This window comes from Momordica charantia (genome assembly GCF_013281855.1).
Source record: "Momordica charantia cultivar OHB3-1 chromosome 3 unlocalized genomic scaffold, Mcharantia_2.0 BLBB01000003.1, whole genome shotgun sequence".
Taxonomy (NCBI): Eukaryota; Viridiplantae; Streptophyta; class Magnoliopsida; order Cucurbitales; family Cucurbitaceae; genus Momordica; species Momordica charantia.
Window position 1 is genome coordinate 23,639,964 of NW_028275161.1, and position 22,111 is coordinate 23,662,074.

General features: G+C 34.8%; 4 protein-coding genes and 1 pseudogene across 8 annotated transcripts; 1 reads left to right on the forward strand and 4 right to left on the reverse strand.

Moving 5' to 3' along the window:
- Positions 1–53: 53 nt before the first annotated feature.
- On the reverse strand, positions 54–3,190 carry EB1A (microtubule end binding protein EB1A). Its single transcript, XM_022281687.2, has 8 exons — positions 2,788–3,190; positions 1,756–1,824; positions 1,571–1,657; positions 1,189–1,295; positions 959–1,089; positions 795–868; positions 541–654; positions 54–436 (listed from the first exon to the last, which is right to left on the reverse strand). Exons 1-8 carry the CDS (start codon positions 2,893–2,895, stop codon positions 308–310), a joined length of 819 nt encoding a protein of 272 aa, XP_022137379.1. The 5' UTR covers positions 2,896–3,190; the 3' UTR covers positions 54–307.
- Positions 3,191–4,671: 1,481 nt separating this feature from the next.
- Positions 4,672–5,912, forward strand: LOC111008783 (Plant invertase/pectin methylesterase inhibitor superfamily protein). The gene has a single exon (XM_022281593.2). It carries the CDS (start codon positions 4,948–4,950, stop codon positions 5,674–5,676), a length of 729 nt encoding a protein of 242 aa, XP_022137285.1. The 5' UTR covers positions 4,672–4,947; the 3' UTR covers positions 5,677–5,912.
- A 790-nt stretch (positions 5,913–6,702) lies between these two features.
- On the reverse strand, positions 6,703–11,636 carry OTP87 (pentatricopeptide (PPR) repeat-containing protein). Of its 5 annotated transcripts, none has more exons than XM_022281743.2 (4): positions 8,638–11,636; positions 7,759–7,851; positions 7,496–7,658; positions 6,703–7,402 (listed from the first exon to the last, which is right to left on the reverse strand). In XM_022281743.2, the coding sequence occupies exon 1, from the start codon at positions 11,334–11,336 to the stop codon at positions 8,658–8,660; it is 2,679 nt and encodes an 892-aa protein (XP_022137435.1). In that variant the 5' UTR covers positions 11,337–11,636; the 3' UTR covers positions 6,703–7,402; positions 7,496–7,658; positions 7,759–7,851; positions 8,638–8,657. The 5 variants fall into 5 exon arrangements, with proteins under 5 accessions (XP_022137435.1, XP_022137436.1, XP_022137437.1 ...); XM_022281744.2 differs by having other exon boundaries at positions 7,759–8,450; XM_022281745.2 differs by having other exon boundaries at positions 7,759–8,455.
- Positions 11,637–12,946: 1,310 nt separating this feature from the next.
- Positions 12,947–13,253, reverse strand: LOC148212607 (transcription factor PRE5 pseudogene; annotated as a pseudogene).
- Positions 13,254–15,323: 2,070 nt separating this feature from the next.
- On the reverse strand, positions 15,324–17,241 carry LOC111008677 (F-box/kelch-repeat protein At1g74510-like). The gene has a single exon (XM_022281432.2). The coding sequence runs from the start codon at positions 16,960–16,962 to the stop codon at positions 15,652–15,654; it is 1,311 nt and encodes a 436-aa protein (XP_022137124.1). The 5' UTR covers positions 16,963–17,241; the 3' UTR covers positions 15,324–15,651.
- Positions 17,242–22,111: the final 4,870 nt, after the last annotated feature.

Genomic DNA, 22,111 nt, shown 5'->3' on the forward strand with positions numbered 1-22,111 from the left:
TCAGATATGTGACAGCCAACATTTTTCTCAGACAATTCAGACATTAAAAAGAATAAAAAGCTAATGTTGAGCATCTGTTATTACACCCCAATGGTTGATTTGATGTCCAGTTAACAATCATGATCCTTGGTACAGCACATACAAGGATTTTTGAAAGTCTAAGAATTCTATTCATTAGAGATCATAAGTGGTGTATGATCAATGAGAGCTGTGGGATTTGCTTTGGCAATGCTCCAGCTTTTTTTTTTTTTTTTTTTTTCCTTTTCCTGCTCAATCTACAAGCCCAACTTTGTCTGCAACTTCAAATTCACTCCCCATTTTCATCTTCAACTTCTTCAGTCCCATTCTTTGACTGGTATATGTACTCTTGAGCCTCGGCCAGTGCTGATTCCTTTGCGTCTGCTGCATACAATATCATCTTGATTGCTGCTGCCATCTGCATCAAAAGTACAATTTATCAATCGTACTCTTTTCAAAGTTAAAAGAGTTCTGATAAGTATCATTATTCAAGTCGGGTTCCTAAATCCATGGAGCACTTACCGGGAGATCTTCTAATTCAGGCATCTGACAGAAGATTTCTATGTCCCTTAACTTTGCAAAGTAAAAGTCTCTTTCCTTTTCCAAGAGATCCACGGATAGTTTCAGATCGGTAATCTGTCCACAAGAAAAAATGAAATAAAATTAGGAACGAATTATAAGAGAGAGAGTCCAAATTATATATAGCATCACATCCTTGGACAAAGAACAAAGTAGAAATTAGCAGTGACATTGTTTTGCAGCCTAGCCTAGCCTACCTCCTTGGATAGAGCTTGAACTTCTCCGGAAGAATTTCCCCCGCCCGTTGCGCCATTCTTTCCCGGCTTGTGTCCTAGATTGACATGCATCAAACAGCTTAACACATATGGCTCATTACTTGTGAAAATAAATAACTGGAGCAAACTGAGCAGAAGTTTTTTACTTGGTTCTACTGGGTCAACAGAGCCAGGGCTATGCATATTATATGCTTGCAGTGATTTTGCAGTCTTCTGACAACCCTTCACATAGCGCTCCTTTCCACCCTTGCATCGTCGCTCCACAGGGTTGTAATTCCTATTTAAACATTCAAGAAAAAGTTAATAACAAGATGGAAAGAAGATAGTTTATATACCGAAAGAATGTGAATAATTAACAGCAATAGAAGTAGCATACTCATTCATTATGCCACCGTTAACTGAATCACAGTAGCGTTTCAGCCATTGCAAGAACTCCAAGTTGTCCAAAGGTCTACCTTTTACAAGCCTATTGACTTCAATGTGCTGCCATAAATAACATCAGCATTCAGCATACCATGTAAAGGAATCAACATCTTTCTATCTATCAATCACAAGATATTAGGCCTTAAACAACAGCGGTAAGGCTAAGGCACCCATCCATTTCACCAGCAAGCATATTGCTAGGAAGAATAAAAATGACAAGAAGTAAAATGTCTACACATCCCGCTCTCAATTGTCATCTAGGCATTGCTAAGTAAAACCACCGCCATTTCACATGTCAAGAGCTGAGATAAAAAGCCAACCATACTGTTGCATACCTTTTCAATTTTCAACTTATTGAATACATCCTGCAAAACCTTGTAATTTTGGATCATATCATATTCGGTTTTTGCATCGAAGTTGACCTATTATACACATCCAAGCCAAACACGTCAGAATCATAGAGGATCCATTAATTATCCTGAAATTGAAACATGAAAAACATTTATAACAGATAACTTACCTTATGCATTGGGACAGCTCCTGGATAGGTCATATCAATCATCTGACACTGCACGGCCCCGGATGCAGCCTAGGCAGATAAACAAGGGAAAAGCGATACTGAGATAATCGTAATCGCACCAAGAACTTATAATGGAAGAAGAGAGAAAAAGCAGAGGACCATAATAAAGGGAAAAAACTTCAATAGTATCTTTCCTTGCAATGAAATCAATATCATGATAATAAACAAATGACTTGCATCCGACTGAAAAAACAAAGTCAGTTGATTCCCTAATCAAATGGGTCTAAACATGAGAGTGCTATTCAGAGAAACTCTCATGACTAGATTAAAAAACTTAGCATAAGCATTTCATAAACAGTTTGGTTTCACTTGGTTCATACGTAATCTAGTTCCCATTATTATGTTTAGTTCCTATAGATTCAAAGCTTAGTAAACTAAGGTAAGAAACAGCTGCATTCCAGGTTTTCTACCCTATGCTTCTAATTAACCATGAACTAAACTAGACAATCCTCAACTACAAGCTTCTAGTCGCCTCCAAAATCAGTAGAATGCGAAAGTATAGAGCTGCATTAACATAAAAACACAATGGCCCTTTCATTTTCTTGGACAAAGGTAACAAAATTACTCCCAACGAAAAATCAAAATCCCTATCATGTGGCATGGTTGGCCATTGCCCGGAAACCTCCGCTGTTAGGAGATTCAACCGAGTGATGAAATAAGAAACTGAAAAATGTCATTTGAAAATGTTTCAAGGTTGGAGCAAACGTTTATTTCTTTTTCCAAGTATTTCTAAAAAAGCGGTGCCAATACCACCAAACGCTGACATTTTTTCCTTCATGGACAATGAATATTCACAAAGAGAAATATGGGGAAATTGCAGCATCCCCATTTTCTCCCGGAGGAAAGTGGGGGGGCACCCAAGAGAAACCATGAAATGGTTAAACGGGAAAATCCCACTTGGGGCATTACACCATTTTCCCGAGAACCAAACAATGGGTAAATAGAGAAAGAAAGGGTAAAAAGCAAGGGAACCTCTTCAATGCGCGAGAGATTGAGTTGCAGGCAATTGTTGATCCATGTCAAAATTTCATTCCTACCGACAAAGTAGGCGCTGTCCATCATTCCAATATTGGAAGCCATGGTCCCCAAGCAATACCCAGAAACCCCAAATCATAAGAAGGGGGAGAGATAGATTTGAAAGTGGGAGACAGAGAGAGGAAGGAGTGAAAATGGGGAAGAAAATATGTCAATAATAAACTCGAAACGAAGGGAAACAAAACAAGGACGGCATTAAGGAGGCGGCTTATGGCCGTATATTAAGGGGGAAACGATGCTTAAAACAAATTTTTAAAACCCATTTGGAATTGGATGATAAACATTTGGAAACGGAAGGTGCAATTGAACGGTGGAGGAATTGACTGTTCCAAACCCATAACAAAATTAGCGTTAGAAAATGATAATTCTTTAAATCCCAACAAAATTAAACCGAGATTAATAGCTCCGGTGGGGTTGCTTTTTAGGGTGGGATCCGATTTTCAAAAATTAAGGAATAATTAGTCTTCGAAAAAGGAAATAATCATCATAATTACAGCATACAAATTTGTATAGAGAGGGAGAGAAGGGACATTGAACACCTCAGACAATGAATATTTCTGGTGTACGGTTCAGTTGTAGTGTTGGTCACCTCCCCAAACAAAAAACAACCGACCACCGACAAAAAAGAAATCAAATTTCTTCCAAAGTATATTGAATAATAATCCGTTAGGATGGAATTAATTATTAAGAAATCAAATTAAAAAAAATGTTATCGATCATCCTTTTCTTTAATGATGTTGTGGGGAGGACATTTTCTAGTTAGCAAGATTTTTATTCTTAATAGCAGACAAAGTTTCCCTCTTCTATGCCTTTACATTTTATAATTATTTTCATAAAAAAAATATGGTGAAAATTTTAAAATGGAATGAAACATCATTTTAATAACTAGATCAATGGATTAAAATGTTAAATTCTTACACTTGAAAGCAGTAGACTTTTGTAAATTTTTTGTGATATTTCGTTAAAATTTTACTTCATAAATAGAATAATATTGACTTAATGATAAAGTTGTATTGACATATCATATTATAATAAGTTATGTGTAAAATATTCGAGAATCTATAGTTTCTTAGGTCGTGAGATTAGTGAGGGAAGAAGTTGCTTTGTTTGGTAACGAAATCTTCAATTTATCAAAAGTTATTCTTTTGTGGTCACAACTTCCCTTTCTCGGAATATAATTTAAAATAAAGTAAATAAATCCAAATTGACAGGTGGGGTGTTTGTTAATATGATTCCATTATTTTTTAAATGAAATATTGGTTTAAAATTAGTTATTATTTTGTCTAAAAAATGAGATTTGTTAAAGAGGAGAAGAAAAAGTAAAGGCAAGTGGGAGGCAAATGTTCTTTGTCCAAATGGAATGGAAAGGTTTAACAGTGAAGGGCCCAACTCCGGTGGGCATTGGGCGTGGTTGGTTTGGTATGCCATTTAATCTTCTTCTTTAGATTTCTGTGTCATGCTGAAAAAGACGAATCTGATTAAGACGTAAACTTTTGTTAGTAAATATAATTAAGGGGAAAAATCAAGACATTATCAAAACACCATAAATTTGTTGCATTTACAATTATCTACACAATTTGTTCTCATAAAACAAATTTTTATTCTTAGATATCTACCCAACATTTGAGATGTTTTGAGTAATCAAACACGTTATGTGAGTCTGAATTTCATATAAATTCATAGCAATTGAGGTGGCCATGTCTTCTTTAGGAGAAAAAGACGATTGGATGTTGGGTTGAATCTTGATTTTAAGGATATTTGCCCCGTAAAATTTATTAATTGGTGCATTATGCATAGACAATTTTGATTAAATTAAGATTTCAAAATTATATTTATCAAATGGTTGCATCTGCTACTTTCCCATTTGCATTTGGGCTTTCACAATCTAGTGGCAATTTAGCCCAAACAAGTACATGGTTTTGGGCCTGTGACGACATGTCGAAATACTTCATTAATGTAAGGAAGGATTAATTAATTAAATCCCACGATCGGTTGTTTGAGTTTGACTTTGACCTTGCCTTCGCTTTCCCCTTTCCAGTTTCCATCATATTGCATTGCACGAACTTCAAACTTCAAATTTCAAACCAGAGGCAGAGGATGGATCAAATCAACGCCCTCAAAGGCTATGGCAAAGTGACTCACCTCGAACTCGGAGATCAAATCCCGCCGCCCTCCAAACCCAACTTCCGAAGCCGCAAGCAGAAGTCTCTCCTGATCATCACCGCCGTCGTCCTCTCCACGCTCGTCGTCGGAGCCTACATCCACAACTCCACCGGTGATAAATCATCCAAATCGCCCTCCCTCAACTCCAATTCGGCGGACTCAATTGTCAAGATCGTCTGCAACGTGACTCGTTACCCTGACTCGTGCTTCACCTCCATAATCTCCCTCAACGGCTCTCCCGAGCCCGATCCAGAAGTAATTTTGAAGCTGTCCCTCCAAGTTTCCCTCGACGAACTCTCGAATCTGTCCGGATCGCTGAAAAACCTAAGTGCGAACGGAGACGGCGGAGGCGCCTTGAAGGACTGCGAGAGCCAAATAGAAGACGCAATTGAGCGAGTGAATGAGTCGAAGGCGGAAATGGAAGCGGATGCCGCCGGAGAGAAGACCCTGACGGAGAGTAAGATCGGCGATATCCAGACGTGGATGAGTAGCGCGATGACGGACCAGGAGAGTTGCTTGGACGGGCTGGAGGAGATGGATTCGACGTCGTTTCTAGAGGTTAAGACCAGGATGCGAAAATCCGTACAATACGTCAGCAACAGCCTGGCTATTGTAGCCAATATCCACGTCATTCTTGCCAAATTGAATATGCCACTCCACTAAATTAATTTTAAATGGAAGGCAATACAATACAATACAATACGCGCTTGCTTTTTGTTATTCGTTTTCTTGGAAAATTGGGATTTTTAATGTTGATGCTTATTGTTTGTATTTACTTTAAAACCTATCAATGGATTGTGACATTTGTAAATGGTACTTTTAGCCAAAGAAAAAAAAAATGTCACTCTCCACATCTTGTACTAAAAAGAAGTAATACCACAATATCAATGTTTATAATATCTACATGCTTCTATGACAATTTCATTGTCAAATTAGTAAATAATAACACTATTTTAAGAAGGTTCATTTGAACATAGCTTAATTGATTAATATACTATAAATTTATATTGAGTTAGATCAAAGTTTTATAAGAAGTGGTATTAGGTATAGAAATAGAAAGTAGAAAGTTTAACACATGTTTAACCTTTTTTAGTTAGAATATTGAAGTGTGGTTGTGTTAAAAAAAAAAAATTCAAATTTTTAAAACCAGTCTTGAAATGTGGCGGAATTGTTACAGATAAGAAACGTTGGTGTGTGAATAGTTGACGTCCAAATTTTATGCATTGCTTCATGTCATGATTGTTGTCTAGTATTAAAAGAAATGATTTATTATGTTATAATCACTGATCACATTTAAAAAGCTAAAAATTTTAATATTTAACGCAAACTTAAGTAAGTTAGGAAGATTATTCTACTGTGTTATCTTTTGGATGTAGGTAAATTTTAATGTTAAATATTATATATATTTTTTATGTTCAATCCACAGATTTTGATTAGTCTAGATCCAATTTGTATAATTTGGGAGAAAAGTTTGTATCTATATATCATATGTTTGTATATTTAAATTGAATCACAGAAATGAGTAATAAAAATTTAGATTGAGGTAAGTTGTTTTTGTATTGTAGTTTTAGGATTTGTAAAAGAATATGTATTTTAATTATTTGATATTTGTTTTACAAAATTTATCCTCGCTAATAAGAAGCGAAATATTTTCTATTTGTTAAAAAAATATTTAAGGAAAAGGACAAGTGGCACCCAATAATAGTTATAAATTGCTAGAATAAATAAAGTTTAAACCCCCAAACTTGCATCCTCTAGACTTTCGATTCTAAAAGATAAACTTCAAATTAAAAGTTAAACACGCGGGTCTACGATCTGTGAATTTTGGTGGTGTCCAGGAGATGCCACCACCAACGAATTTGCTGCTGAAGAAGAAAGAGTAGTAGTTTCGTTATTGTGGAGTAACATTGGATTTGGGATATTTACCTTTCTTTTCTTCTTCTCTGCTTCAATCTCAACTTTTCTGAAACCTTAAAACTGGGTTTTGTTTCTTCCGCAGCTTTATCTCGGGTCGGATCGGACGGCGGGTGATGAGATTTGAGAAATTCGATTTTGTTGTAACTTGAAGGTGCCAGTGTGGGCCGGCAAACGACGTGTCGAATTTTCGCTACTGCCTCCAGCAACAGCAACGCCGCCGCCCACTTCGACACCCCCACCGCCACCTCCTCCGTTCGCCCTGTTTTCCTTCATTACACTCCTTTTTTCCGTTCCCAAATGCTAAAGACGTCAATTTGTTGAACAGGGGAAACCAGTTCTCGCACACTTTTTGCGTACCAAAACTACAACATCTCTAGTAGCCAAAGTCAAGATATCAGCAGAAGACACCTTGTTCTTACACCCTCGGCACGCCTTCAACAGCAGCCTTAGCTTTGATCATGGTGTCAAACCCCTGTTTAAACAGACCAAAAACAGTTAAAAACTGCCCAAAATTCATCAATCTCGTCAAAACAACACAAAAGAAAATTGGGAATGAGAAGATTACTCTAACAAAACAATCATGGAAGGAGAGCCTTAAAGTGGCAGGGGCAGTCACAAAAGTCTGCTCAAATTTCTGCTTCAAAGCCCCTCTAACTATGGACTCAACATTGGGACATGAGTTTTGGTCAAAGTTGCTGCATACATATCATCTTGATTGCTGTTGCCATCTGCATCAAAAGTACAATTTATCCACGTACTCTTTCAAAGTTAGAGTTCTGAAAAGTAATTGTTCTTTGAGTCGGGTTCCTAAATCCATGGGGCTCGTACCGGGAGGTCTTCTAGTTCAGGCATCTGACAAAATATTTCTCTGTCCCATAACTTTGGAAAGTAAAAGTCTCTTTCCTTTTCCAGATCGGTAATCTGTCCACAAGAAAAAATGAAACAAAACGAAGAACGACTTATAAGAGTGAGAGTCCAAATTATATAATAGCATCACATCCTTGGACAAAGAAGCCTAGTTTTCTAGCAGTGAACTACATGTAAGAAAACATGGCCATTTGATTATCCATTTGATACACAACATAACTTTAAAAAGAGCGCAAGTAACATGTTGAGACAAATTATCAGAGTATTTTACTATACACTCGCCTGCACCCATCACAAAATTTACTCAAGCCGGGACTAAATGAAGATGTATTTGTATGGGTGGGAATTTCCACATTCCCCAAATAGCCTAGAATGCGATTATTTGTAGCGGGCCATGAAGAAACTCCCATCCTCTGCATCTGCCAATCTACAACAAAATAGAAAGACTAGCTGATGCACTTGACGGATATTCCAACTTCTGAGTACAATCTGCAATTTCAGCATTCTTCATTTTACTTGATCCATAATGGTAAATGATAGGCTGAATTCTCTTATTTGGTACCAAAAAACGAAGCAATGCCTGCATAAATGATAGCCAAGTGCCTTCCGCCTTGGCTTGTCTCGTAAGTTTTTCCAATGTCTGTCGTAATGATCTAGGCTTCCAGAATAGAACATGGGATGAAATCAGAATCAATAGGGTCAGCACATTGCATCATTTGCTGTTTTGCTATCTCTTCAATAGTTTAAACTGCAGTTAATTGGTATTCTTGCCAAGGACCTTTTACAATAAAATCAGGACATGCAAACAAAAAGGGAAAAACCTTAGCTATAAGAACTTACCAACTATGCATAGTAGCATCTTACAAAAAGCTCCAACCAGGTTCCTTAGTCACTCCAGCTCCCTTCATAAGGCTTCTAATGTTCAGGACTTCTTCCCACAAGCCCATATCAGCACAGATATTGGAAAGAGAGACATAAGCACCAGTATCACATGGCTTCAACTCCATCACCTTTTTTGCTGCTAGTTTTCCAAATTCAATATCTCCATGTACTTTACAAGCAGCTAGAAGCGTTCCCCAGATGAGAGCATCAGGTTCAATTGGCATATTGTTAATCAGTTCTTCTGCCTCTTTCAGTCTCCCACACCGACCAAGCAGATCTACCATACAAGCATAATGTCGATACCCTGGCTGTATTCCATAGTCTTTCACCATTGAATTGAGGTGAAAATAAGCTTCATCAACCAAACCATTATGGCTACAAGCAGACAAAACTCCAACAAAGGTGACTGGATCAGGCTTGATTCCTTCTTTCTTCATAAGTTCATAGACACATAAAGCCTCTGCACCTTTCCCATGCTGAGCATAACTCACAATCATGGCGGTCCAGCCAATCAAATCAGGTTTTCCAATCTGCTCAAATGCCTTGCAGCAGTCTTCTATACTTCCACATTTGGAGTATACCATTACCAGCGAACTCCCAACAGAAACATCTTTCTCCAAGCCTACTTTCATTATGAGTGCATGGAGTTGAGCCCCAATGCCAGGCCTATCCAAAACTGCAATGGCTCCCAGTATGGATGAGACTGAGAAGGGATCAATGGCTAAACCAGGCACCAGCAGATCACAGAATAAAGAAAGTGCCTCTTGAATGCGCTTGTGCTGAGCATATCCTGAAACCAATGAAGAGCATGCAATTTGATCCTTCTGGGGCAATGTTTCAAACACCCTCCTAGCCAGTTCCAGGTTTCCACATTTCGAGTACATCGTCACAAGCGGACCACCAATAGCTACATCTTTGCCAAGTCCCACACGAACCGAGTAACCATGAATTTCTCTACCTATTTGAATAGAATGAAGAACAGAACATACAGTTAGGACTGCACTTAAAGTAATATGATCAGGTACATATTCTTCGAACAACATTTTTCTAAATAAATGAATGGCCTCTTTTGCATAGCCATGTTCTGAAAAACAGGAAATCATTGATGCCCATGAAACACTGTCCTTCTTTGGCATGTTTTCAAAAAACTGAAAAGCTTCCTCTAGATAGCCACATTTGGAATACATTGTGAAAAGAGAACTGCCAACAGAAACATCAAATATTAATCCAGTTTTAAGTGTGTAGCAGTGTATCTGTCTCCCAAAAGTAATACAGTCTGTCACACTCAAGACACTGGAAGTACAAAATGTATCTGGTCCTATACTTTCCTGTAACATCTTTTGAAACAGTTCAATTGCTTTCTCTTTATCCATATTCTGTGCAAATGAAGTTATCATAGCTGCCCAAGAACTGAGATTCCTTTGATCGTCAATCTCTCTAAAAACCATCATAGAAAGATCGATAGTTCCTATTTTTGAATACATGTTAATTAAAGCAGATACCACCACTGCATATGACAAAAATCCAGCTTTTAGAATCCAGGAGTGGAGTTGGATTGCTTCTTTTCTCATGGCTGGATTAGCACATGCAGTTAACACGCTAGTAACTGTGTAGCTGTTAATTTCTTCTCCCAAATTTCTCATATCTTTAAAAACTTTGAGGGCCATAAAACAATCATTCTTCTGAACAAAACCAGATATTATGGCAGTCCAGGAGACCACATTGCGAATGGGCATCTGCAAGAATGTCTTAACAGCTTCATCGATATCTCCACACTTGGCGTACAAATCAATCAGGGCTGTCTCTACAAAGACATCTTCTCCGCCACATTTAATCACTCTCCCCTGAACTCTTTTACCAAATTCAAGATCTTCAACTGCAGCACACGCAGTTAGAACACTGGAAAATGTGAAACTATTAGGCTCCAAAAACCCACTACACATTGTGTTGAAAAGATCCAAAGCCACCGAATTCTCACCATTTCTTACAGCTGCAGAGACAATGGCATTCCAACACACCACATTCTCACAATCCACGTCATTAAACACCCTTAGAGCATCCGGAAAACTGGAATCTTTAGCAAATAAATCGATCATCCCTGCTCGAACGTAACCATTGACAAAAGACCCATTTCTCACTACAAGTGAATAAATCTGCTTACCAAACATTGGAGCTTGCATGGCAGCACAAGCCGATAAAACACTCCCATATGTTATCTCGCTGGGTTCGAACCCCAAGAAATGCATCCTGCAAAATGTTCTCCACGACTCCAAAAATAAGAAGTTTTGGTTGAAACCCGAGATCATGATATTCCAAGAAATGACATTTAGGTGGAGCATTTTATCAAATAACTTGAGTGCATTGTCCATAGCACCAGACTTTGAGTAGCAATCTAGCAAAGAATTTGTAACATAGATACTGGAATGAAGAAGAGTTGCCCTGAGCAACTTTGCGTGCATAACTTTGGTGTTTTTCAAAGAGCATTTTCTTGATTTTACATAATCATTGAGTAACTGTAGAGGATCGAGTAGAGAGGAAGTTTCAACTTTGCTGAAGGAAAAATTCGACGCCTTGTCTGCTGTCGCGACAGATGAAATCAATCGAAGTGGGGAGAGTAATGTTTTATTCACTAAGGTTTGAATTGTAATCAAATTCATTTGGGTTCATACGGAGAAGGGGAAGGAGCCTCCTAACTAATTGCTATTGCATTGCACAACTTCCTTGGCCAAACTTCTGTTCCAAGAAAAAACAGATCGATTCAATTTTCAAACCAGAGATGGATCAAATCAATGCCCTCACCTCACCTCGTATTGTATGGACTTTTTTCGCATCCTCGTCTTGAGCCTTGACCTCCCCAAACGACGTCGAATCCATGTCTTCCTCTGCTTGCGGCCTTGGGTATTGGGTTTAGACGGCGGCGGGATATTGGCACTTGTAGCCAATATCCACGTCATTCTTGCCAAATTGAATATGCCACTTCACTAAATTAATTTTTAAATGGAATGCATTATTTGTTTTCTTTGTTCCCATTTGGAAATTGGAAAATTGGGATTTTGATTTTGAATGTTGATGCTTGTTGTTTGTATTTACTTGAAAATATAGGACTAGATTGTGATGCTGGTAAGTTTTACCCTCGTTTAAGCTCTTACTTAGTTATATGACAATTCTAAGCTTCAAATTAGTAAATAATAATCTATAAAGTCAATTTGAAAATAATTTAGCGAGTTAAGATATTATAACTTCGACCAATAGGTCAGAGGATCAAATCTTTATCTATATATTGTTTAATTAAAAAATTATTATCCTAACTTTTACGTAAAGAATTAATATTATCAAGAATTGGTATTAAGTATATAGCATAGGAATAGAAAACAAAGAAATTTAACACTTTTTTTTGGTTAGGATGTATTGAAGTGGGGTTAATTATATTATAACTCAAGTGAATTTCAAGAAAAATAATAATAATTTTAAAATCTAAAAAATAAGTCTTGAAACTGGTGGAATTGGATAGAGAGGGATTGGGAAGATATATAGGGTTTAAGGCTAATTTTTTCTTTAAGATCCTAAAATACAAATTTATATGTATTAAAATTTGATAATCGAATTTTATTAAAGCATTTTTTTTATAAACAGTTTATTTCAAGTACAATTTAATTAATTTTACTTTTGAAATATATATTTTTTTGAAATATTGTTAATTTTATTAATATTATATAACAATTTAGAGTTGAAAATAAAAAAAAATGTCTAAAACATAAAAGATCAATATGTTTGAGTGGCCTATTTAGATAGTCAATTATTATTATTATTATTATTTTTTAAAGTAGAACGGGATTTGAAATCCTATTTTTTAACGAGATTCTTATTAATGCTTTAATTAGTTGAGTTAAATTGAAATTGACTATTAATGATTTATCTACCTCAATAATAATTTATTGATTTACTTGTGTCAATTTCATTATTTTTATATTTTTAAAACTACTAATAACACAATCAACCTATGTATATAGCTATTATTGAAAAAAACATTGGATGTTGAATTCCCTACCTAAACAAAATTTTTGTTATTGTTATATATATGTATAGCGTTTAAAGTTGATCATAATATATAAATGATTTTTCATATTGATTCTCGGAATTATAATACATAAATCACTGATCGACATCATATCATAAAATTTAAATGATTTACTATTTTAAAGCGTAATGGATAAGAAAAAGAAGTTCATTCGTATATTAATCATAGAAATTAAGGAAAATGGAGCACATGATGGTAGAAAGATTATTATGATTAATTGAAATGAATTATAATCATGATTACGTGAGAAGAGATGAAGAAGTTGTTGAAGCAACACCCATTGAATCGAGGAGCTGGCAAAGCCTTTGACTTAGGTCGTCCACTTCCCTCTGCAATTTCCTTATGTAATCACACGTCTCCTTCAATATCTCCGCCGCCGATATATCCACCGTGGAGTCGATATTTTGGTGAAGGCGTGGGAGTAAAGTTTGCAATCTGAGGACAAGTTTTTTGATATCGGAGGAAGCCATCAAACGCAAACAAAACTAGCTACAGACTCGAGAGTGTTGAATGGGAAAAACACAAACGCGAACGCGAGCTTAAAAGGGCAATTTCAAACCCCCATCACCCAACCACAATCCAACACCTGTCCTCTCCAAATCTTAATATTTTCACAATTCCCCAACTAACCCCTCCTTTTTTAAATAAACTAACCACCAAACCAAACCACATATATAATTCATTGTTTCTTTCTATTTTGTAACACAAGAATATACATGTATATTATATATATGTGTATCGTATCTAGTATATAGGGCCGATTTCGGCGACAAATGAAATCATTTTCCCTAACAAAACATAGACAACCATTTGTAAATAATTATATAGTTTTGTCTCAGCTCCAAGCATACAGCCTTCTTAATTGAAGAGTCTAATGTTTGTTTCTTTGTTTTTTGTGTGTGGTTGGGGAATGGAACAAAAAGTGTCAGATAATGTGCAGTATGGCTAATGGGTACGTTATTTGATCAATTCCAAATGAAATCTTTCAACGCCAAAACAAGCATAATTCAACGATAATTGTCATATATCTCCAACCACGAGTTTGTGAATTTAATCCTCGCCCCCAAATTAATGTTGTAATAAAAAAAACTAATTCTCATTTCTTGGTATACATACTCTGCAAGTAGCACGATTACTACGATGAGAAGGAACATGTCTATCGGTGTAATGGAAGATATTAATCAAAACCGTATACGATCTCGATTATGTATTGAAGTAGAAATAATGTTTGGCTTTTTATGGGTGAAACCAATGTTCGCTTTTTATGTAACATTATAATGAATTATGTTGTGGCCAATCTTGTACTTCTTTGGTGTATATATTATATATTAAGCCCACTGCCTATTTACGGTAGCAAACCACCTGGAAGTGTTGTCAAGTCTCCTAATTATACATTAATTATGCATTCATCTCAGGGAAAGATCCACGTAAGAACCGAGACATGTGCCCCTTAATTTTGTTTGCTAATATAACACATAATTATTGGGCTTTGGTTTGTTGGCAATCTGGAGCCTTAGGAAGATAAAAAAAAGTGTTAAAATCTACCATACTGTGAACCTGAACATAGTTCAACGGATTAAGATATATCTATTCAATCGTAAAGTTGAGAGTTCAAATCTACACCCCTCCTATGTTTACTTAAAAAAAAAAAAGAAAAAAAAGTCAAAGCCTACAATACTTCAAATAATTATCTTACAAGCTCACGCTCACAATTTTATAGGAAATAACTTAGGTTAAAATAACTATGATTGTAAAAATGAAATGAAATAAAATAAAATAACTCATGAAAATAATGAAGACCTCCCATATATGATTATGGTGGTTATTGGATTGTTCACTTACCCTTCCGGATATTATTCATCTTGTGCATTTCAATTGAGAGTCCTTGCTTGTCTTTTAGTTAGGTATATGAGTTCAAACTCAATTTTCCTCCATTCTTCTTGCTTCTGCAATCACTGGGCACACACTTACACTTAACCAGAGGGTACAAATGCATTTGCATACTCAATAAAGCAATATTAAGTTTTAAGTTGTCTGCCAATGTCATTCACAACTTTCATCGTATGCCTAACATTTGGGGATCGAACTCATAACTTCTTGATTGGAGATATATGTCAATTATCATTGAGCTATGGCCATAAGATTGGATACAATGTCCACAGCGACCACATATATCTATATCATATTCATATATAACAGATAGGAGAGATGCGGTTGAGGATCTAATAGCGGAGGCTCCCCAATGCTATTGGAAAAAGATTTCAATAACTTAAACAGTCCCTTGCTGGGTAGAATTCATTTACCTGTGCCTCAATCAAAATCACAAAGGTAAAAACCCAAAAGTATGCGCTCCTCATATGCTATGCCAGTTACCGTCTACCAGAAAAGGAAAAGATCGCACATACGCAATTACATAACGAATACTTGACTTTTTTTCATTAGTTTTTATCCGGATCTTTTTCATTTTTTACGCAGTTATTGCTTGGGGTGGTGCAGTGGAAGGGGAATTGGTTTTCAAGGGAAAAGAGGAGTGAGGCAGCTATAACAAAATTATTCCACTTCACAATTCAATAAGTTCGATTTGAACTTGTGCAAATAGTAAAAACAACCTAAAAACATGCATCATCACTTGAGTTTATTTGTTTGACTGTTCTAAATGACACGGACATTTGAGAATATCTCATAACAATGGGAAAACAGGGGAGAAAATGCAATCAAATAGAAACAAGAGAAACATTCTACCTTCTTCAATTCAATTGGACCTATTCTATCTGTTTAAATATCACCGCACATTTCCACAACATCAGAAGGCAGGCAGAGATAGCTAATTGCCTTGAAAAGTGAGGATCATGAAGTCCTTTATGAAATGACTCCAGACACCAGAGAAGGTTGCCTCAGCATCCCATGACTGCACAATTATAAACAAAATTACCCAATGGCCTGCTGGCAAGCACACCCCATTGCAGCTGCCCTTCATCTGGGGCCCAAGAGTATATCTCAATCATACGTCCACCTAAGGCCCTTGGTCCACCGATGACGATTAGTCGATCTCCGCAACCCCTAAATGCTAATCCCCAACCATTTGTTGAGACCACACGCTCGGGCAAACAGCCTATTGCCACCCACAAGTTTCTTGCCTTGTCATATCTTTTAACCTCTCTATGTGCATAATCTGCAGCATACAAGTTATCATTTACAACTGCAACCAAAGGAGGTGCCTCAACTGCAGCAGCTGGCACAGCAGCCCCATCTCCAGCATTTCGTCCAGGATACATGTTAGGTATCTCACGCCATGCCCGAGTCTTCAAATCGTATTCTTCACCACAAGTAAGAGTTGTGTTACCTGCCCCAGTTCCACCAATCACATAGAACTTTCCCTTGAGAAATACTGCCGAGCACATCTTCCTTGCTTTGTTCATCCTAGGAAGAGTGACCCAAGTTCCTGTCTCAGAATTGTACAGCTCAGCTGAGTTCAGGAGGTTCCCCAGTGGATCGCAACCACCAGCTAGTATTGCAATTTCACCAAGACTGGCAGAGCCAAACAGAAACCTGGGTGTGTTCATATTCATCCCTGATGACCATGTGTTAGTTAAAATACTATATCTATATATAACTTGGGAAACTGTTTCCTTTCCAAAAACAAGAAGCTCAGTACCAACAGCCAAGGATTCCTTATCTGATGACATGAAACATTCATTTGATACCATTATTGGCAGACGCATCCAACGCTTACAGTTTGGATCATATGCATCCCATTCAAGAAGGCTGCAAGAGAAGTAGATCCAATGTTCAATGATGCCCATCTGCCTCCGTAGTTTATAAAGTTCCCCACTCTGAATTAGAGACCGGAAGTCTCGATTTAACGAGGCAATTGAGCCATAATCTGATCTTGAGCAGAGAAGGAGACAATTAATTGACATATCCCGACCAAGTTGCTGGACCAGCGAACTTGAATCTGACTGGTCTCCACCGCAATGCTGCTTATCCTGATCGTCAACTACTTGAAGGTCTACATCTTCCCCTCCCTTGTCAGCATCATCCGACAACTTGCATGACTTTCTCACCGAAGGTTCTTCCCTATCTTCTAATAGATGCTTCTTATTCGTCAGCTCGATAACACGGAAAGTATTATAAACCCATTTGCTCTCTTGTTCGCAAGAGCTAGGCAAGTCCCTTGAGATGAGATAAGATGGACCCTCCAACATGTTTCTGGATTTTTCAAATTCAGCAAGATGAAATGCAATGTCAGTGAACGATTAAAATAGATTCTTAACTCCTTAATCATTCCATGCCGTTGACAGTGTCAACTAAGTGCATAATATGGACGGAAATCAAAAAAGCGTGCATATGGTTACAAATACATCAGAGTGCAACCAAAGGGGGAATCCTTGAACAACCTCCAACAATCTGAATAACGAAACCTAAGTGCATGCAGGCAACAAGAACAGATCGGGATACGTGCATGCAGTGGCGGATAAAAAACAACTTTTGTTGAGGGGGGCTTTAATAGAATAGGACTAAAATAGTTAATCTGTTGACTTATTTATACTCTACAAAATTTAAATTAAAAATTATGTAAAAGAATAATAATTGAATTTCAAAAACTTGATAATTTAATATATAATTAATAAAAATATTGATACAATAATTTATATAAAAAAAAAGCTACCTATATTAACGGCAACTTGTAAATTGGAAAAAACTTTAAAATTGCTAGCAACAATTAGATGAATGAGATGATAAATATATATATATATATATATATATATATATATATATATAGATTTAAAAAAAATCTTTTAAGTTTAAAATAAAAAATTATCATCATTGCACGGTTTAAAAATGTTGAATAATAATCTTAGGATTTAAAATCCTACAATCTTATATATTTTTCTCTCTTTTGAAAACTGACATATTAATTTATATAGGTTTTCTTATATATTTATTATTTGTTAAATGAATATATAGTAAGTTTTTTGTTTTTTTTAATTAACATAAACCAAATGGATATATTTATACAAAGATGGTACAAAATTTAAATTAAAAAATTATATTAAAAAACAATTGAAACTTGAAAATGATGATTTAAACAGAAGAAACAAATATTCGTACAATAGTTTATAGAAAAAAATATTATACATATGTATGGACAATATATAAATTGAAAATATGATTTTTAGAAAAAAAAAATCACATATTTGTTTCTTTCTTTTTAACTAAAAGAAAATCACTTATTGCATTAAATAAAGAAGAATATGTAATAAATAAATAAAATCACAAAAAGATCACGCATTACGAAAAAAAATAAAAAAGTACTAATCATAATACTATCAAGTTCGGGGGGTCTCGAACCCCCCTCGACCCTCAATAGATCCGCCCCAGTGTACATGTCCATCAAAAACAAGAAACACAATAAAAGTTGCATAAACAAGGAGCAATCAAGCAACAAATAATGGAGTCAATGATAAAACCTAAAATCAAGATCCTTAGATCAAGTCGCGCGTGGATATGAGTAAATTGTATAAATGCAAAAACATAATTGGAGACAATCTCAACATGTTGGGAGGTTCATTTCTGCGATTCAAAATAAAATCCACTAGGCCTAATTATGGTATTCACCGAAGAAGGCGTCCATCCTTCTATTTCGTAGCAGTAATCATAAATTGAGTGGTGCCCAGAAAAAAGCATGAGGCTAAAAAACTACAAAAAGATAATACTCATGGGAGCGAGAAAATAGAGGTAGAGCTTGTAAATTGGATAAGGAGACGGCAAAAAAGTGTTCCACCCTGTGAGATTGAGTCTAGAATCAAACATCCAAATGCTTCTCTATTCCTCAATGGGGTGTGGCTACAAATACTCTCTTTTGCTTCTGAAAATATTCAGTGTGGTGTGGAAGAGAGAGTATTACGTTAAATAAATAGATTAGATTATTGGATATATTACTTAATTAATTAATTAAATTTTTTTTCCCTCTTTTGGTTTTTACAATAACAGAAAAATGTAAGGGCTGCAGTGTGGGGCCTACAATGCGGTGTAACCGTGTAAGAATCGCCGTTTTCAAATTTTTTACAATTCGCTTCCAGAGGTAACGGACGCCGTTTCTCTCTTCACGCTTCCAAGATTTGGCCCTTTCTCTCTTTTTCTAATTATTTCAACGTCTAAAAATGGCTGTATTCACAATTCCTGTATTTCTTTTTCATTTTTCACAGATTATTATTTCGTGTACAAACAAAATATAACTGAATTCATTATTATTTTACTTTTTTAGATTCCATTTCAAAAAAGTATACATAAAAGTGAAAAATTATTACTTTGCCTTACGCCATCCTTCTAGATGAACTTAATCACTCCTTCAATCAACTTGTATATTTATTTTAGTCTATAAATTTTGAAAACATTTGCGCCATTTTTTGTGACATATAGCTGATACTATGTTTGATTTAATACTAAAAAGGCGTTATTTTTAAGTGAAAATATCTTTACGATAAATTACTATTTTAGGGATTTTTTTTAATAGCACGTGTATTCTATTTATATGTTACTAAGTCGACGTCACGTAATCTTCGATAGATTTTGTTCGTTTCAAGAATGTTTATCTTATTAATTGTACGAACAACGTTAAAGAAATATATATAGCGACAAAAGAAGATATCGTTAGTACTTTATTCTTAAATGATGAGTAACGTAATTGAATCACCTCTTGTGCGCCACTTAATTGCCACTGACGTGATACCGGAGTAGCCATTGTTTTATAAGAAAATTACTTTTCCACCCTTTATATATATATATATATATATATTTTCAAGAATTTGTAAGTAATTAGTAAAATGTAATCTATTATTAATTATAGTAAAATCATATTTTTTTAGTTCAACTATTGTGGTGTGAGGATCGAACCATCAACTTTAAGAGGATGGTAATAAGTATTTTATACATTGAGTTACATGCTATATCGTAATGTTATAGTATAGCATAGCACTTCTTCAATTTTATAATATAATAATTAAAAAAACGTATGGTATGACTAATGTTTGATTAAAATGTTAATTGGTTAATAAATAAAACAAAAATAAAGAACAACGTATGGTGCACGTGATGATATCGTGGTGCTATATGCAGGAAGAATTTATCATAGGCGTGTATAAAATTCGCTTTTTAAAAGTTATCCCCAAATAAAATTTTAAAATAATTTCCTTTTTTCTTTTAGATCATTAGAAATCAATGAGAGGAAAAAACTATAAGCAATAATGGAAATGAAAGATCTCAATTCAACAACATAGTATGTTAAATTTAAATTTATGTTTATTTTACATTTTATTGAAGATTCATAGAAGCATATATAAAATTAGTTGTTCGTCCTATTCTTGTTTGTTCATTAAAATTTCATCGTACTTTTAAAAACATGTATATCTATTTTAGTACTTCATAAAACAGAATTATAGGATAAGAAAGTGGCTAACTTAAACATAATTCAACCGATTATGATACATATATTCGATCAAAAGTTATATACACTGCTAAAAAAAATCATGAGAAAGCGGTGGGCATTTTGTTTTAATACCATAAGTCCCTTTTTGACTTTCCATTTGCACAATATTTTAAATCTACCTTTTCATTTATTTGTAATTAGAGAGAAAAATATCAATAATCTATTTTACTAAACTTTGTAAAAAAGAAAAACAACCCTTAAGTGTAGGGGTATTGTTTATATTGCCAACATGTTGAGATCTATTTAGAATACCTATTTATTTATTTTATTTCAGCCGCTGTCATCTTCCAGTTGCCTTTAAAATATTAAATAATCAACCATTTTCCACTTTCTTATGTACACTGTTCATATCCTCATAGGAATTAGAGCTAATACATTTTAATTAAACGAGACCTATACATGTTCTTCAAACTAAACAAATGGTAGGCAAGCAATTGATTTTCTTTTTCTTTTACCTGTAAACAAATTGAAATTTTTAATACATTTTAAAAACTATAAAAAGTAAACAAAAAAGTGTATGTTAAATTACCGAGGATTATAATTATAGTGAGATTTAAAAACAATTATAATTATAGTCCATTAATATCTATATTAATAAGTGATTATCATATTATTATGTTCAATCAATCATAGATTTTGTAAATTCATTGTCTTTTTATTTATTTATTTTAATTACAACATATTAAGTGAAAATTTAAATTCACACCATTTTGATCTAAATAAATTCCTTAATCAATTTAGCTATCATAAGTTGGCATAAATTCACGATTGAGAAACATGACAATTTTTTTTTCTTATTCTTCCTAAAAATAAAGAGAAATACACAAAATGGGAGTATCACTCCTTTCAAATTAAAGCTTCTACTACTATATATTCCTTGATGAGGGTGGTTCAAATTTTAATGCTCCACATTTTTGTATTAAAAAATACAATTTTAATGAAGAATAAAAAATAATAATTAAAGTTGCTTGCAAATTTTTTTGCATAAATAGTATATATAAGATAATTTTTCAAATGCTCATTATTATTTTTAGAATGGTACTCTCGGAGACAACGACCTCAAGTATTGGATTACGATATTTTGATTCACTAAAAAGACCTTGTACCAATAGAGATGTTGTCATTCACTTATATACTATGAATCAATCCATTCTCTAGTTATTGTGTGACTTTATTGACATTTATTACAACATCAACCACTATAATTAAAAGAAAAAATCTATGGGTGACTTTATAAATTTGATCTAAAATTTTTCTTGCATATATTTAGCCCTCTATAAGCTAAAAAGTTCTTAATATTATATTATAATTGAACTTTTAATCTTCACTCTTATGTACGGGTGTCCAAGGGATGAGAAACTTTCTTCGTCATTGTCTCCCATTTAATCCTTGAAATGAATTTGCAGGAGTTGGATTCCACGTAGCGAATAATTTATGATTTATTATTGTTATATTTTTAGTACAACGTGTGAGAGTGAGAATTTGAAATCACGATATTTTGATCGGAGATATGTACTTTAATCAATTTAGTTATTCTCAAGTTGACAATGATTATGTTTTTTTAATATATATTATATATAAATGGGATACAGATGACGAGCTTATTCCCTAACCGATCTCTGTTGAGATGACGAGATAAAGTGCCTTATCCTCACCTTGCGGGGAGTCTAAATAGAGATTCTCTACTTCGTTTATAGCGGGTCCTTGCGGAAGTCCAAACTTGTGAGGAAAATGAATACCCCTACCTTTATATTTAATAGATTTGGACCATAACTTTGATGGTTTAACATTTTTTGACCCACTGAAAATAAGAAAGATGAGATGAGATGAGAGATCTATTAATAAAAAAAAAAGTAAGAGTGTAA